Source organism: Typopeltis vanoorti, chromosome 1, assembly GCF_054136105.1.
Source record: "Typopeltis vanoorti isolate ZY-2024b chromosome 1, IOZ_Tvanoo_1.0, whole genome shotgun sequence".
In the NCBI taxonomy this organism is placed as follows: Eukaryota; Metazoa; Arthropoda; class Arachnida; order Uropygi; family Thelyphonidae; genus Typopeltis; species Typopeltis vanoorti.
The window spans coordinates 65816013-65835233 of NC_143549.1; the positions used below are offsets into that span (position 1 = coordinate 65816013).

At 32.8% G+C, this 19221-nt stretch overlaps 1 protein-coding gene across 1 annotated transcript in view; it reads right to left on the minus strand.

Annotated features, from left to right (window-relative positions):
• LOC150110052 (formimidoyltransferase-cyclodeaminase-like) overlaps positions 1 to 19221 on the minus strand; it is a 286116-nt gene that overhangs the window by 33865 nt on the left and 233030 nt on the right. The window contains exon 12 of the mRNA XM_090390935.1: positions 13800 to 13895. Coding sequence (XP_090247061.1) covers positions 13800 to 13895 — 96 coding nt within the window. The remainder of the gene's footprint in view (positions 1 to 13799; positions 13896 to 19221) is intronic.

Consider the following 19221-nt stretch of genomic DNA (forward strand, 5'->3'; position numbering starts at 1 on the left):
ACTGCTGATGTTAATTCTCTTCAGGAAGATTTGAATATACTTTTGACTTGGACAATAAGTGCAAGGTGTTGAATTTTTGAGTGCAGAAATATAAGACTATGTACTATATTGATGGTGCCATACAGCAGGAAGTCGATGAGATTTGAGATTTGGAAGTGATAGTTGAAAGTAGACTGAAGTTTAGAGGGCATATTGTAAGTTAGCAAAGGCTGCACATCATAGTGCAGAGTGATGCTATGATATGAAGTACTCTAACATATAAGGAAGTGGTTGTGTCACTGTACAAAGCAGAGGTCAGATCACACTTGGACTACTGTGCTCAAATTTGGTCACCTGGTATTCAGTCTGATGTGGAAACATCGGAGAGGGTCCAGAGACGAGTGACTAAGACAATATCAGGACTTTGGAGATAGGTTGAAGAAATGTGGATTGCAGAGTTTGGTGGACAGGAGGAAAAGAGGTGATATGATAAAGACACTTAAGTTAGTGAGAGGATGTTATCAGATTAATCCAGATGGGATTATAAAAAGAGTAGAAGGTAAGAGTGAAAACACCAGAGGCCATCCCTGGAAGTTATGTAAGAATGTGATGAAGAGGAATGTGTGAGGAGTGGATTTTTTACTTGGAGAATTGTTAGTGAATGAAATGCATTACCAGAACGTGTTGTTAAGGATTTTAAGATTTGGTATAATAAATATACTGTCAGTTGAATGAATCACCCACAATGAATCTGTTGACTCCATGGAGAGTGCAATAATAATAATATTTTATTATTCTCATTCAACTAAGGAAGAATGAATAAAAGTAAGAAAAACAAATACTACCAGAACATGCAGTTTTCAGAATAACTACAGAGCAATCCTCAATAGAAGATGCTTATATTATCTCATAATACTCAAATTATGTTTTGCAAGAAATCCCAGTTTTTATCAGGGGAAAACATACAATTGTAAACTACTTCACCAAAAAAAAAATTCATTAATTAAATAAAAAATAAAAATAAATAACATGAACTTTTTTCCCTTGCCCTCACACAGTACTGAGGAGATATGGTTTCCAAATTTCTTGTGTGCGACACACAAGCTGTCATAATTATATTCCAAAACACTACAGCATAGTGGGCTAAAATTATCTGATAAGATTTTTTTTTTTTGAAACATTCGGTGTAACACAATCCCATCTGATGCAAGTGGTTCTTGAAATTTGCCTATTACAAGATCGTTTTTAGCAAATAAGAATACAGTTAATTAATATAATTAACGGCTATTTTAGCCTGTTTTTGTTTAGGAGTGTCCCTTATATTTAATACATTGGCTAACATAACTCAAAAGGGGTATATATATATTTTAGGGCATTATGGGCGAGTATAGAAGGCAATTATGGCAGAATAAAAAATGTGGAAAGATTATATACATACCTTGATTTTGGTTTAAAGATGCCTTCTAAATCCAAGCTCTTGTTGAAGGGGGGGGGGAGAGAGGGAAAGAACATGGGGATGCACTTGAGACACGGGAAATAAGTTTGGGAACCCGGGTTACTATTAATAATATATATATAAATATATATATATATTATTTTGTTGTGGGGAGAGGGGGTGGGAAGAAGGGGAAGGGTATCCTTATGTGAAAACTGGGGCAAGGGTTTACGGGGTGTGATCCATTTCGGTCATCGTCTGACCATCGTCGGAACTTTGTGGGAATGACTGTCAAGGCTGCAAGATGTATCTGCCAAATTTGGGCATTAGTTGTTGCTAAATGGCCGGAGGCGTGGCTTAATTTGTAAGTTTTGGAACGTCCAACATTCGGAAATTAGGTAGGGGCGGTGGACGTTGATAGAATTACCATCGCATTTTATGGCAATAGTTTCGGATATTCTAAGCATCGTTTCGTTTTCTTGTTTGTCAATGATTATGGCTTTGTCAATTTGGGGGATGTGTTTTAGTTCAAAGGCGTGAGCTGCAATTTCAGTCTTCTGTATTTTGTGGTTTGTTTTTCTTTTTGATGTTGCAATGTTTTTTCGTGTTCAGATATTCTGGAATGGGAATATTGCAATCCCTGAAGTGCTCTTGTAGTCTAGTCCATAACGACTTAATTGTAGAGCCCGTGTAGGTGACGTCACAGTCTTTTTGACAAGGAAATTTGTAGACTACGTTGTGGTGTTCGAATAATTCTTTATGAGTGAGAGATTTAGTAGGTTTTAGGAGAGTTGCTAATTTATGGTTTGTGGTGAATACTAGCTTATAGTCCGTGTGTTTTTGAAAATGTATTTGTAAGCCTTGTATGTGTTTTGGATGTATGGCAATTTGATGACCATACGTGTCGGGAAGTCTGCTTTTATTGTATTATTGTTAAGACGGGATTTTGCCGTATAGTTTGCGTAATTAATTAGATGCGTGGGGTAGTTGCGATTTTTTAAAACCTGTGTTAAATACTTGAGTTCAGTGTTAAGAAAATTGCTGTTGGTGGAGAATTTGTAAGCATTGATAAATTGTGATAGGATGACTGATTTTTTATCGGAATATGGGTGGTATGAATTGAAATGGAGGTAGTTTCCGACATGTGTGGGTTTGTGAAATATCTTCGTGGCGATTCTGTTATGGCTTCTGATTAATGTAAGATTTAAGAAATTGATGGATTTGTTCTGTTCTGTTTCCATGGTGAATTGTAGTCTGTTGCTAAAATCGTTGAGGGATGTTTGTAAGGAATAGATTCTATGCATTGGCAAACCCTCACACATCTCTGTTTTACAAACATCCCTCAACGATTTTAGCAACAGACTACAATTCACCATGGAAACAGAACAGAACAAATCCATCAATTTCTTAAATCTTACATTAATCAGAAGCCATAACAGAATTGCCACGAAGATATTTCACAAACCCACACATGTCGGAAACTACCTCCATTTCATTTCATACCACCCATATTCCGTTAAAAAATCATCCTATCACAATTTATCAATGCTTACAAATTCTCCACCAACAGCAATTTTCTTAACACTGAACTCAAGTATTTAACACAGGTTTTCAAAAATCGCAACTACCCCACGCATCTAATAAATTACGCAAACTATACAGCAAAATCCCGTCTTAACAATAATACAACAAAAGCAGACTTCCCGACACATATGGTCATCAAATTGTCATACATCCAAAACACATACAAGGCTTACAAATACATTTTCAAAAACACGGACTATAAGCTAGTATTCACCACAAACCATAAATTAGCAACTCTCCTAAAACCTACTAAATCTCTCACTCATAAAGAATTATTCGAACACCACAACGTAGTCTACAAATTTCCTTGTCAAAAAGACTGTGACGTCACCTACACGGGCTCTACAATTAGGTCGTTATGGACTAGACTACAAGAGCACTTCAGGGATTGCAATATTCCCATTCCAGAATATCTGAACACGAAAAAACATCGCAACATCAAAAAGAAAAACAAACCACAAAATACAGGGAAGACTGAAATTGCAGCTCACGCCCTTGAACTAAAACACATCCCCCAAATTGACAAAGCCATAATCATTGACAAACAAGAAAACGAAACGATGCTTAGAATATCCGAAACTACTGCCATAAAATGCGATGGTAATTTTATCAACGTCCACTGCCCCTACCTAATTTCCGAATGTTGGACGTTCCAAAACTTACAAATTAAGCCATGCCTCCGGCCATTTAGCGACAACAAATGCCCAAATTTGGCAGATACATCTTTCAGCCTTGACATAGCCCTACAGTCATTCCCACAAAGTTCCGACGATGACCGAAACGGTCCACACCCCATAAACCCTTGCCCCAGTTTCCACATAAGGATACCCTTCCCCTTCTTCCCCCCCCTCTCCCCACAACAAAATAATATATATATATATATATTTATATATATATTATTAATAGTAACCCGGGTTCCCAAACTTATTTCCCGTGTCTCAAGTACATCCCCATGTTCTTTCCCTCTCTTCCCCTCTTCAACAAGAGCTTGGATTTAGAAGGCATCTTTACACCAAAATCAAGGTATGTATATAATCTTTCCACATTTTTTATTCTGCCATAATTGCCTTCTATACTCGCCCATAATGCCCTAAAATATACATATACCCCTTTTGAGTTATGTTAGCCAATGTATTAAATATAAGGGACACTCCTAAACAAAAACAGGCTAAAATAGCCGTTAATTATATTAATAATGTTTAAGAGGAGTAGCATGGGAATTTCCCAGAAATTATACTTAAAGAATACAGTTGCCTATAGTAAAACTTTGTCTTTTATATTTTCATAGTAGTGTGTATGTTACAGAAGAAATTTTCAAAATAGCACTAATAATATCTTTTATTACAAAATAGCAAAGTAAAACAAATTGTTATAGAATATTCAAAGGAAAAAAACAAGATTCTGTATAAACAGAAGTGCAGAAAAAGTATTTCATGCTGTTCGGCTTCCTTCCTTCCTGAAGGACAGAAAATGTCCTTCAGGAAGGAAGACTAAAAACACACAATAACAGATAATCTATTAATAAAAATTACAATAATTTAACTAACTGCTATTCCCTAAACAACTGAATACCGGGATTCAGAAAGAATAGAAAGTAGTGGTTGTAATAATCAAATTGCAAAGAAATAGTAATGGATACAGATAAGAGAATAATTACTTCATTTCTCAACAGGTAAAATGTAGTTATAGATTTTGGATACTGAAATGTGAATACACACTGTGAAAAGTATGAAACATGAAATTATAAAAAAGTAGATTGTTATAACTCAATTACTATGAGCAGTCGCGATGGCAGCAGCAGAAAGGGGAATACTTGGAATACTTCAAAACAGACATAAAATGTAAATAATTTCTGTATAGGACGTGTCTCAGATAATTTCATCATATATTATGCAATGGTTAAGAAACAGAATTATTATTTTCTTACATAGTGAAACCTATGGAGTATCCATAACTATAGAATAACATACAAGCCACAGTAAATAACTTTATTATGTAAATATTTCATCTTATGTATCATAAGACTTCATCAGTACAATTATCAAACAACAATAAAAACTGAATTATAAAACAACAGCATGTATGCTGCTTTGTAAAAAACTTTAATATGTAAATATTTCATCTTATGAATCATAAGACATCATCAGTACAATTATCAAACAATTCCTATTTAATTCAATTCCTATTGTTTTGTTTTTTTAATTATGAATTTAATTATTTTTTTAATTTTAATTATGATTGATATTTCTTTCCATAAGCATGAAAAGAAATGTCAATGACCAATATATCAATATCATAATAAACATCAATAACTGTTTCAGATATAATTGAAAATGAAATTGTTGATGTCACAACATTGTTGATGTCTGTACTACTGCTTAAGGCTCTTTGGTGTGACTTCTGGAAGTGTTCTTTCTTCCTCAATAATAATGAGAGTAATCTAAGCTTTCAGCCTTTTCCTCCAGATGATAGGATTATTATCTATTATTTCTAAGACATAACTTATTTCCAGCAGCCGTAAAAGTAGTAATATTTAGAATTTTTTTAAGAAAAAAAAAAATAACACTACTAAATTATCTTTTTGTGAAACACATGTAAACAGTTTTTATATGGTGAAAATATAGTATAGTATTTATTTCTAAAGCTTAAAATGATTTCAGCAAACAGTTGAACAAATGATTGTAGATTTCAAAGAAATAAACTGTAATTAGAAGTACCTGCTTTGACAGATATATTATTGGCTTATTTCTTCTGTCAAAATTGTAAAATTAATTAATAGATTTTGAATACTGCCTGAAAACTTTCAAACCAGTAGAAAATTGGACAGAGTGGATATTCATAATTCAGTTCCAGGAATGGGAGGGAGGGAGAATTGCAGATCTTCAAAATTAGCAAAATTTTGAATCAGTCTATAGATAGCAAAACAAGCGTTTTCTGCCAGGTTGGCAGGGAAAAGACCCAAAGGAAGACCAAGATATAGGTGGATTGATACAGCAAAAAGTGCCTTAGAATACAGAAATATAAGATCTGATAATGTTGGAATCTTGACAGATAACAGATTAATTTGGAGGAAAATTGTGATCGGAAGTTAATAATGGTATAACTTTTTCATGTAGTACTATCATAATTATCCTCTACACTCCCTGAGGGGTATATATCAGGAATTTGATTATCATCAAATTCCTGATATATACCCCTTTCAGAATTCATCTGAAAACTGCATTTCAAAGAATATAAACTGTGTTGCACTAATTGAAGAATAAAAGAACAAACTGAGTACTATTGAATAAATTCACTGCAAAAGCTAATCAGTTGTCAATTTCAGGATTGATTATTTTTGCATATGTTAAATTTGTTTCTATGTTTGGGAAGAGATGATAAATAAATTGGATAGCAAAAATGTACAAATATCGAAGGACAATGAAGGAAATTCCAAGTAACCAAATACGCTTTTAGTTAGGTGACACAAAGGTCGCTCCATGACTGCTAATTCACTAATGGCCTCTACAAATGTTGTTAAGGGATTAACAACATTTGTAGAGCCATTAGTGGAGGATAGTAATTCCATGACAAAAGGCAGAATGCCAATGATGTTTCGATCCATGAAAAATCTTAAGGTACTTTGAGTATTTCATCCATATTGGCTGGTTGGGAAGTAAAAAAATAAAAAATAAAAAAAACTCTGAAACACAAACCTTAGGCTAAACTGAGAATGAACTGCAATCAAGTCCAAGAGATTTTTTTGATATTATCTAGACTGGTAAAGATTCTTCTGATATCTCTCTGAAGAAAGAAAAAAAACAAAAAAGCAATGAATGTAATGCATTTGGATCTTGCTCATTATGCAAGTCAACTGGTTGACTTGTACAATAATCAAGTGGATTTATTAATAGAACACGTAAAGACCTCAGTAACTACTTTTAATTAACAAAGGTACAAATATTTCATACTGAAATTTACAGTACATCTTCAGTGTCATACAAACAGTTAAAAGAATGGAATACAAGGTACAGAACAGTCGGTGGATCACAACATATAATTGTTGCCACGTGCTAGAAGAATAATTATTAAATATTAATAAATAATCCTTTAAAGATAGCTAATTTTTATTGCTGGTTGCATAAAATAAAAGTCTCCCAGATTTTTGAGAGAGAGAGACAGTCATTTCGATTTAAATTCGGCCGATGTAAAATAGTTTCAGAACTTTCTTCAAAAAGGCGTTCATATATGAACCTGTATCTGTGGAGGAGAAGAGCTTTATCCCACTGGATATTATGAGTAGTGTCAATGCTGTGTTGTGCTAGACCAGACTTATGAAGTTTCATGTATTCAATATAATATTGATGTTCCTTAATTCTTTTTTCCACAGAACGGCCTGTTGGTCCAAAATAAGATATATTGCATTCACATGGTATTTGGTAAATGCCAGCCAAAGATAGAGGTGATAGTTTATCTTTTGTAGATGGCAATAAAGAAGATATTTTGTTGATAGGAATATACATGGGAATCAGATGATGCTTCTTCAAAATTCTGCCTATCGATTCTGAGATACTTGGAATGTAAGGGATTGGAACTCTGCAGTCTGTTGAAGAAACCTGAGGTATTGGAACATACGACTCAATTATTTGCTGGATTTGATTGGGGAAGTAATCATTTGATTCTATTAACTTTTTTATAGTAGAAAGTTCATGTTGTAAGATTACTGGAGAGGAGCACACTTTATGTGCTCTATTAATTAAGGATTTGATAATGCCAACTTTTTTGAGATGTGTGATGAGCAGACTTTTGATGAATGTATCTGCCAGTAAATGTAGGTTTTCGATAAACACTTGTAGATAAAGTACCAGAATTTTCTTTTTCCATGGTGAATTGAATACGTGGGTGAAGACTATTTATCTGTTGTAGAAATGTGGAAGGTTCTTCAGAATGTGGCCAAATAGCAAAAACATCATCGACATAACGAAACCAAAGAGAGGGTTGAGAATGAATGGATGAAAACAGTATATCTTTGAAATGTTTCAAAAAATAGTTTGCCATAGGTGGAGATAGAGGGCTACCCATGGCAGTACCTTCAACTTGTTTGTAGATCTTGTTTTTCCAACTGAAATAACCTGAGTGGATATCGCAAAGATTTGCGATATCTGGAGGGTAATCCTCATATAGTAATTCGACCGTGTCAGCTAGTGGGATATTGGTAAAAAGAGAAACAATATCAAAACTGACTAATAACTCAGACTCTTTGATTTGAATATCCTTGATTTTCTCAAGAAAATATGTCGAATTTTTTATGTATGATCCGAAGTGTCCAGTAAGAGCAGTTAAGGAACATGATAAGACTTTTGCAATTCAATAAGTAGGAGAATCAATACAATTCACGATAGGTCTTACTAGATAGCCTTCTTTGTGTGTTTTTGGGAGGCCATATATGAGAGGAGTTCTTCCAAAATAAGTACGTAGTTTATCCACATAATTAGGATGCCAACTCATAACTTCATCAAGTAACTTATTTAACTGTTTAATTTGTGAATTTGTAGGATTATGACTGATTTCTTGGTAAGTGGAGGTATCTTCTAATGGATACTTTTCTCTCATAGTCAGTCTTATCCATGATCACAACATCTTTTTCCTTATCGGCTTTTGAAATAGATAAATTTTTATTTTTTCTTAAAGAAGTTAGCCCATTGATTTCAGAGATTCGCTCAGGTTATTTCAGTTGGAAAAACAAGATCTACAAACAAGTTGAAGGTAGCCCTCTATCTCCACCTTTGGCAAACTATTTTTTGAAACATTTCGAAGATACTATGTTTTAATCCATTCATTCTCAACCCTCTCTTTGGTTTTGTTATGTCAATGATGTTTTTGCTATTTGGCCACATTCCGAAGAAGAATTTTCCAAATTTCTACAACAGATAAATAGTCTTCACCCACGTATTCAATTCACCATGGAAAAAGAAAATTCTGGTAGTTTACCATTCTTGGACATCCTCCTTACACGTACATCTTCTGGTACTTTATCTACAAGTGTTTATCAAAAACCTACATTTACTGGCAGATACATTCATCAAAAGTCTGCTCATCACACATTTCAAAAAGTTGGCATTATCAAATCCTTAATTAATAGAGCACATAAAGTGTGCTCCTCTCCAGTAATCTTACAACATGAACTTTCTACTATAATGAACTTTCTCCTCCATAGATGCAAGTTCAAATATGAACACCTTTTAAAGAAAGTTCTGAAGTTATTTTACATCAGCCGAATTTAAATCGAAATGACTGTCTCTCTTTCTCTCTCAAAAATCTGGGAGATTTTTATTTTATGCAACCAGCAATAAAAATTAATTATCTTTAAAGGATTATTTATTAATATTTAGTAATTATTCTCATAGCAAACGGCAACAATTATATGTGTTGATCCACCAACTGTTCTGTACTTTGTATTCTATTCTTTTAACTGTTTGACACTGAAGATGTACTGTAAATTTCAGTACAAAATATTTGTACCTGTATTAATTAAAAGTTATTACTGTGGTCTTTACGTGTTCTATTAATAAATATACTATGTCACAGGTACCTCTAAAGATTAGAATCAAATGGATTATTACTACAATGTTATTATTGACCATTATACAAGTATACTGGAGCTAGTCAAATTAGTTTCTGACTGATAAATATTTTGCAACTACTGTCAGCATTAGCATAGGCAGTAAACAGAAAAGAAACCAGAAATATCAGAGAGAGATTAGTCATTTTTGTAACATATGTTGGAAAATCAAGAGTTGGGCAAGGAGAAAAAATTTAATGCAAAATATGGAAATAATGGTTTCCATTCCTAAAGAATTTTTTCCATTCATAAGAACTCGGTGATATTATCACTGCAAATGTTCAGACAAAAAGATTAAAAATAATAATCCAATCTAAAAAATTAAATCTCAAAGATCATTCTATTTGACATTTTTGTAACATCAGACAAGATAAGGCGGATAGATTTGCAAGTAGCACTCCATAGAAAAACAGGAATCAAACATAAAGTTATAATAATAAGAAATAAACTGGGTTTTAGTAACTAGACATTTAATAGAGACATGCTTCTTAGACATAGTATAATGTTTTAAATAACAACTTTACACATGTAAAAGAAAACTAAATAGAATATATTACTCCTATATACTTTACTCAATATATCATGAGCTTCATTCAGATAAAATGCAGATGACTTGGCTGCAACATTTAAATTATGAACATAAGAATGAGTAATACAGCATGACTACCATGTGTCATGGTCATAGCTGTACAAGTAGGAGGACACACTATTAGAGATCAGAGAATTAAATATAGATGTATAATTAATTTAAAAAAAATTATAAACAATTAACAGTAGTTGTTAAAGTAATGACAATCACTGTTATTACTAAAAGTAAAACAGTAATAGACTGTATGCCTCTAAGTTTCCCAAAAACTTAGAGGCATACAGTCTATCAGATTAAGATTAAGACAGTGGTATATGGCTTCACATGATTCAAAAAATACGCCAGTTTATCTCACCTCTTGATAGGTGGTAAGAAAAATGACAACTTCATGACTGGTTTGAAGGTGGTATACAGATTATATCTGTGATGAGTCCTTACTATTCGTTCTGATGTTCCTTTAAGGTAGAGTATGTGGATCCTTTTACCATTAGATTCAATCTGGGAGAGGGATGATAGTTATCAATTATTTTCTGTATCAAGGTTTCGCTATTTTAATTAATTCTTCTAACAGAAGAGATTTTCACCATCCTTTCAATTAATTATACATCTAAACTTACTTCTCTGAACTCTAATAGTGTTTGCTCCTACTTGTACTGCTATGACAAGTGATAGTATACTCATGTCATATGATTTGTTCTTGTGTTCATAAATTAAATGTTGTAGCCAAGCCTTCTGTGTTCTCCCTGAATGAAGCTCATGACATATTGAGCAAAATTTATAAGAGTAATGAATTCTATTTAAAACATTATACTAAACTGGGTTTTATTTGGAGGACTACAAAGACAATAAAACCTAATTTCACCAATAAAACTTGTGGTTTCTTCTAGGTAAAAAAAACACAAAAATAAATGGAATAAATGCAAACATGAACTATAACATTATTAAAAATAATCTATGTAGAAACTGTTATAATATAAACTGGCTAAAACCATGTGGAACATGGTATGAGTTAACTATTGTTCATGTGTGCAGATAGTGGACTGAAAAGTTGAAGCTTTACATATATAGACAAATCTGATAAACAATTTTCAAATATCACACTGGATTAATCCTTGATTTCTATTAAGTGTGTCTTGTGAAAAAGATGACCGCTGTATATTCTTTTATGTTGTAAGCAGTAAAGTTATCTTCTATGTAAGGCATGGAACTCTTATTCCACTCACCATTCACTACAAGACTTCAGCTTCCATCCCTTACATTGGTATACTTTCTATCAAGATTGCTAGTTTCCTCAAAGCTCATGGCATCAGGATGACTTTAAAGTCCATTTTGACTGTATGATGTTTACTTCATTCTCCTAAAGACCACAACTACTTCTACAAACATCTTGGGATTTATAATATTCCATGCTCTTGTAGTTGTTCTTACACAGGCCAGACATCATGAAGGTTTGAAATAAGATAGAAAGAACACATTGAAGACATCAACAACCAAGAAGACAATTCAGGCCTAGCTTTTTCATTTTTCCCAAACACACACACACACAGACAGACAGACAGACAGACAGACAGACAGAGAGAGAGAGAGAGAAAAATAAGAGCTCCATGCCTTACATAGAAGCTTTACAGCTCACAACATAAAAGAATCTCACAACATAGTTGTTCTTACACAGGCCAGACATCATGAAGGTTTGAAATAAGATAGAAAGAACACATTGAAGACATCAACAACCAAGAAGACAATTCAGGCCTAGCTTTTTCATTTTTCCCAAACACACACACACACACACAGACAGACAGACAGACAGACAGACAGACAGAGAGAGAGAGAGAGAAAAATAAGAGCTCCATGCCTTACATAGAAGCTTTACAGCTCACAACATAAAAGAATCTACTATCATCATCTTTCCACAAAGTACATTTAACAGGAATCAAGGATTAATCTTGTGTGATATTTGGAAATAACTTATCAAATCTTTCCACATGTCTGTTTTCAGCCATCTATCTGCACACTATGCTTAACAATAGCTAACTCATGTCACCTCCCATGTGATTGTGATTTTAGCCAGTTTATATTGCAAAGGTGCCTACGTAGTTTGTTTTTAGCAATGTTATAGTTCATATTTGCCTTTATTGTATTTATTTTTAAGTATTTTTTGCCCAAAAAAGCCATAAGTTTTAGTGGCAAAACTAGTAGGTTTCATTGTTTTTGTAGTTTTATTTCTAATTATTAACATAGATTGGTTGAAAGTCTCCACATCCAATATCAAGTTATGATATTAACTGCCCAGAAGACAACTAACAACGATTACACACTGTTACAAAAATGTCCAAAGTGCACTGCAAGAAATTAACAAGACTAAGGATTTGGGAGTGATGGTCATAAGAAGATGAAGTTCAGAGGAGATATTGCAAAAGTGAACAAAACAGCTCAAAAGCTCCATGGATGTTGAATATAAGTAGAGATAAAGAGTGATCCTTCTTTATAAGGATTTTAGTATGACTAGATTTCTTGAGTGTAAGGAAGTGGAGAAGTTCCAGAGGCTCATGATTAAGATGGAAATCGGTAGATCTATGGAATGTTCCATACAAAAACAGAGTGAACAGTTTGTGGGTTACAAAATTTGGTTAAAAGTAGACAAGGGTGAATGGGGGAAATATAATTTACAGGACAGATGCAGAAATTTTTCAATGATAGAAAGGAGAGTTTCACTTGGAAGTTATGCAAGTGTGGCCAGCAAGAACACAAGGAACAGATTTTGGGCTTGGAGAGTGATAAATGGATGGAATGGGTTTGATAGGGGCAGTAATGAGTGCTTTATCATTGAATGAGAGGTATGACAGACGTAATTAAAATAACTAAACACTGGGTTTTATTGGTCGTAAAGCTTTAATACTACTAGTCACCTACTAGTTTTGCCACATAACCTAGTGGCTTCATCTGGGTTTGGATGAACATACAGATATAATTAACGCTTATTGTGTTTTATATTTATATCTGTATGTTCATTCAAACCCAGATGAAGCCACTAGGTTATGTGGCGAAACTAGTAGTATTAAATCTGTATGACCAATAAACCCAGTGCTTAGTTATTTTAATTACATTAGTTTTGTGGTTGAAAATAACACTTATCAGGTATGATAGGCATTGAGTGAATAATGGTTACTCTAACTATTGTGATTACTCTAACCACTCCATGCCTGGATAATGTTTGTCATAATTGGAGTGATACTAACTATAGAAAACTCATTGAGACCACAAGAATAGTTTGCTATAATTAATATTTTGATGAAGTGAATCTTCATTAAAAGAGAACACTATATTTATGGAGCTCTGGTCGGGGTTTTTTTGGTAAATTTATGTTGAATAAAATTGTTATAATGGTGTTTGCTATGGTGAGTCAATGATAATGGACTGACATAACTTCACTTAAGGAAAAGGTGTATTAAGGAGTGGCATCTTTGGTCGAAAAGATACTACTTTTTGGCACAAGATTATTCAAGGGTGAAAAGTTAAAACATGCCACAATCAGGAAAACAGCTACTAAACAACTACTAGAGAGGAAAACTCCTATCTAGTAGCTGTTTATTAAAAATAGAGAAGTTTGGACTCACTTCATTTTTATAATTTTCATCTTTAATGCCTTCAACATTGATAGTAACATTCCAGTATGCACCCCACACCCCAGTCTCTAAACAACGTGCACCAACCTGTGGAGGAGAAAAAAAAAAAAAAAATACAAACAATTCAAAATTTATAAGTTTAAAAAAAATTCTTAATAAAAAATCTTAGCTATCAAAATAATATGTTCCTAAGTTTAATTCTGCGACATTAGGAACAGTTTGTTACAGATATCAAGTTCATCACTAAGTTTCATTTCCTGCCCACAGAACTCTGATCAGGCCTTTAGATTTTTTTTTTTTTTTTTTTATAGTGAGGAAGTCTCTTATAATGGTGTTTGCTATAGTGAGCATCAACTGTATAAGTAAATTCATGCTCTATTTTAAAAAAAAAAAACATTATGAAGTATTTCATTTAATAAGCATGAATGTCAAATGTTAGATATGACAATATTGTAGTGCTTATAAGTAATAGATTAATTTTGAGGAAAATTGTGGATAGGAGATTAATAATAATGTAAATTTAATCATGTAGTGCTGTCATAGTAACTTAACCCCCCCCCCTTAAGGACAGATTATCAGGAAATTGATGATGATAAATGCCCTTTGGAATTTAAAAATCATTAAAAATCACCATATGAACTTTATTTTTATAAAAATGCTCATAATTTACAAAATGTTAAAATGCAGTGGATTCACTAGTTTTCAATTAATTTTCACTATAACAAACTTGTAAAAAACTTGTAGGGACCATTGGAATAATTTGCCATAGCAGATAATTTCTTATAATGAATTTCTTTTGGAACAGGTTGTACTGGAATTGGCTGAGATTTTTCATTTCATAGTGTAAGCACCACTATAATGAAATGATATGCTACGACAAACTATGGAAAAGTTCTTGCCTATGTACTATATACCCAATGCTATTTTAAGTTCAGTAATGCAAACAGCAAAAGTTCAAAACATTCACAACAGCAAAGTGAATTTCTAAGCGAATGAGACCATAATGCTACCAGGAACTTTTATTCACTGAACATAGATGCATCATCAAACAGCTTTCTTCAGTCCATTGCTGGATGAATGCCTTTCCATACTTCCATGGCTGATATGCATCTCTCCACCATAAATGTCCATAACATCTTTTTTTTTTTTTTTTTTTATCAAATTCATCTACACAGAACTGCAGATAGTACATGCTGGTATGGTTTAGCAATAGATATAAAAGGAGATCAGAAAAATGCCATGGAAAGTAGTGCAAAAAATTTTGTATATTTTTTCCTCCTTCAAAGTCAAATTTATATTATTTATATCTCCTGTTTACATTATACACATGTATACTGATGAGAGCACAAGTACATGCATCTTCATTTCACTATTTGGTGTACAAATTTCCTGGCCAGCATGACTGTGATGTCACCTGATTCCACAATTAGATCATTATGGGCAAGACTATAGGAACATTTCTGTGATTGCAGTATACCAATTCCAGAACATTTAAGAAATAAGAAGAGTAAAAACCAAAATAAGAACAAAAAACCAAATACCAGGAAAACAGAAATTGATCCATGCCCTTGAACAGAAACATACTCCCACAAATTGAAAAAGCCATCATATTAGGCATACAGAATAATGAAACAATGCTAATGACATCAGAAACTATAGCCATTAAATGTGACAAAAACTTGATAAATGTCCACTGCCCTATGTAATCTCAGAAAGTTGGAAGTGCCACAAAATGCAAATTAGGCAAGATTCCCATCAATAGAAAGCAACACAGAAAATCTAATTTAAATATGAAGCCAACATGACAGACTCCACTTTGTCCATGACCTCTGAAGATGACAGTCAAAATGGCTCATACCCTATACTCCCATTTTTAAAAAATCTGTTTTATCTTTATTTTTTATCTCCCCTTTTTTAAAATTTTGTAGTTCATCTTTGATACGAGACCATTATGAAATCATGTATTTTTCGATTCTTAGTCTACAATATATTTTAATTTCTTCATTTTTTGCTTCCATATACATTTATCTCTATTTTGACCCTTTTTTTTAAAAAAAGTTCTAATGTATTTATTCAAATAATAGTCCCAAATGGTTTATAGTTCAGTTATATGTGTGTGTACTTTATCAATATTTTTCTGATGCCATTCCGTAAAAAGTTAATCTTGAGGATTCTATAAAGGTATGTCAAAAATCATTCCTTTTGTTTTACTTTCCTTTCCGTAATATTTTTAAAAATACACATCAATATTTTAATTTGAGTATAAAAAAATAAAATAAAATAAAGCCAATGATGTAATACAAGGGGTACGTACTCCTTATGAAAATATGCAAAAGTATCAATATCAATTTTAGAGGAGTAACATAAAAATTTTTCAGAAATAATATTTATGATAAAATATACAGTATTTCTTTAACATGAAGATTAATTAAATGTTGAATTTTCTATGTCAAGTATTAATATGCATTCTTCTTTGAAACATTCTTTCAAAGTAATTACTGCAGACATCTAGGATACATTGACATCTTGACATTGTTAGCATCCAGGAATGTGTTAGCAGAGCTAATCTCAGGTGGTATGGTCACTTAACCCGTTAACATACAAAGACGTCTGTGACACGTCTTTTGTTTATTGCACCAAAATTGATTTTGACATATTGCAGACGTTACGAAGTTCGCGTCAATTTCAAACGAATTTCATACAAAGACGTCTGTGACACGCCTTTTGTTTATTGCACCAAAATTGATTTTGATATATCGCAGACATCACGAAGTTCGCATCAATTTCAAATGAATTTAGGGTGTTAGGCAGTGAATATACATGCATATAAACTCTATTCACTAGTTAGTTTGTATTGCAATTTATTATCGTCCCTAATATGTCTGTAAATATTTATAATATGTTAGCTGAAAGTGATATTGAAAGCGGAGAGGACAGTTTGGATAAAAACAGCGAGACAAATATACATCATCAAAGTGTTGGCATTTTTGACTTGTCAAGTGACAATAGCAGTGGAAGTTCGGTTCAAGGCAATGTTTGTAAACGTTTGAGACCAATATAGTCTAGTAGCAATGATTCCGATGTAACAGAAAATGAATGGAATTGGCAAGAAAAGGAAAATATTTCTATTATAAAACCATTTACGGAAATTCCCGGCGTCAATGCAATTGCTTTGCTAAGATTTGGTGTAAATCTGACACCTCTTTCTGTTTTGAAACAAATACTTTGTGATGATTTCTTCGACATGATAGTTACAGAAACTAACAGATATGAAAATCAAGCAATAAACGAGGAAATTACTAAAAAGATTGAAGAATGGTATCCAATAACAAGCGACTAATTGCAGGCATATTTTGCATTATGTATAATTATGTCACAGGTAAAAAAATCTAATATAGACATGTATTGGTCAAAGAGGGCTGTGGTCGAGACACCCATATATTCAAAAATTATGCCTCGTAAGCTCTTCTTGGCTATATCTCATTTTCTCCATTTCGTGGATAATGAAACAATAAAGAAAGACAACAAAATATGTAAAGTGCGAAATATAGTCGACTATCTGAATAATAAGTCTCAGCAATTATATACACCAGATAAAAATGTAGTAATTGACGAATCCCTTATGAAATATAGAGGTCGACTAAATTATGTACAGTTCATAGCTAGCAAACGAGCACGATTTGGGATAAAATTTTACAAGCTATGTGAATCAGACTCTGGGTATTGTTCAAAGTTCAAAATTTATACAGTAAAGGACAAAATTCTGGGAAGTGATACACCTGCATCTCAAAATGTCGTCATGGAGTTGGCTGAACCTATTTTAGGAAAAGGATATACGTTATTCTTAGATAATTGGTATTCGTCACCAGAATTATTTTATTTCTTGAGAAAAAATAGTACAAATGTTGTGGGGACAGTTAGAAAAAATCGCAAGAATATGCCTAAGAAATTGATGACATATAAAATAAAAAAAGGCGAATCAAAAACTTTATCTTGTTGAGGAATTTTGTCATTACGTTGCAGCGATAAGACGGATGTTTACATGATAAGCACAAAGCATTCAAAAGAAAAAATTATAGATACAAGAAAAGTAAGAAGTAAGAGGGTTGATGAAGAAAAAATAATAAAACCTAAATGTGTTCTTGAATACAATTGCGTAATGGGTGGTGTCGATAGGCAAGACCAACTACTTGCTTGTTTTCCAACTATGCGAAAATGCGTCAAAGGTTACAAAAAAATATTTTTCTATTTGATGGATATCACTATTTACAATGCTTTTGTTTTATATTCCAAATTACCCAATACATAAAAACTAACAATAGTCAATTTCCGTTTGAACGTAGCAAAAGATATGTTGTCAAATATATCTTCACCTAATTATAGTACCCATACATGACCATCGCAAAAGGACTGCCCAAAAAATTGGGCACATTTCCCTGAACATACTGATAAAAAAGCAATATCCAGCAAAGAAATGCCATGTATGTGCCAAGCATCATGTAAGAAGTGAGACCACATTGCAATGTAAAAAATATTTGATTTTTTAATGATAATTGTGACAATGATTAGAAATATATACACGTTAACACAAGAATAATGTATAATTTGCCAAATATTTCGGTCTGAATATTACAGACCATCTTCAGTGGCTATATAGGAATAGTTTTAAAAAACAACGTGGAATACGAACAATTGATCATTCATACATAGCACGCACTGCGTGATGTCATATCGCTAAGTATTAGAAGAGTAAACATTTTGTAAAACACATAATTAAAGATATTAATTCAGAAATTCATATAATGATCTTAAATAACATTATACTGATAAAAAAAATAAATAAATAAAAAATTAATGTGTTATCCTGATTAAGCTTTCCCAAATTTTTGATATAGATATACAGTCATTATGATTCAAGTTAGGACGTTGAAGTAAGGTTTCTACACTTTCTTTAAATAAACGTTCAAATTTGTAGCGACATCTGTGTAGGAGGAGAGTCTTGGACCAAAGGATGTTGTGGTTTGTTTCTAATCCATGCTGAGCTAATCCAGATTTCTCAGGTTTGTTGTGTTGAATTGATGACTGATGCTCTTGAATTCTTTTTTCTATGGAAAGTCCAGTTTGTCCAAAGTAAGAAAGATTACAATTACAAGGAACTTGATACACACCAGGTAGAGACAAGGTTGAGCGTTTATCTTTAGATGAAGGAAAGTGGGTGTATAATTTGTTAATAGGTGTATAAGTGGCTGTTAGATCATATTGCTATATGGCCTCACGACAGTGACTCCATACCTTCCTTTTTAAGCAGTATCAATTCCTTACACGATCGTATAAAGTTTACCATGGAAATTGAAAAAGACAAGTTATCCTTTTTAGACGTCCTTCTCATCCGTTCACCTTCTGGTATTCTTAC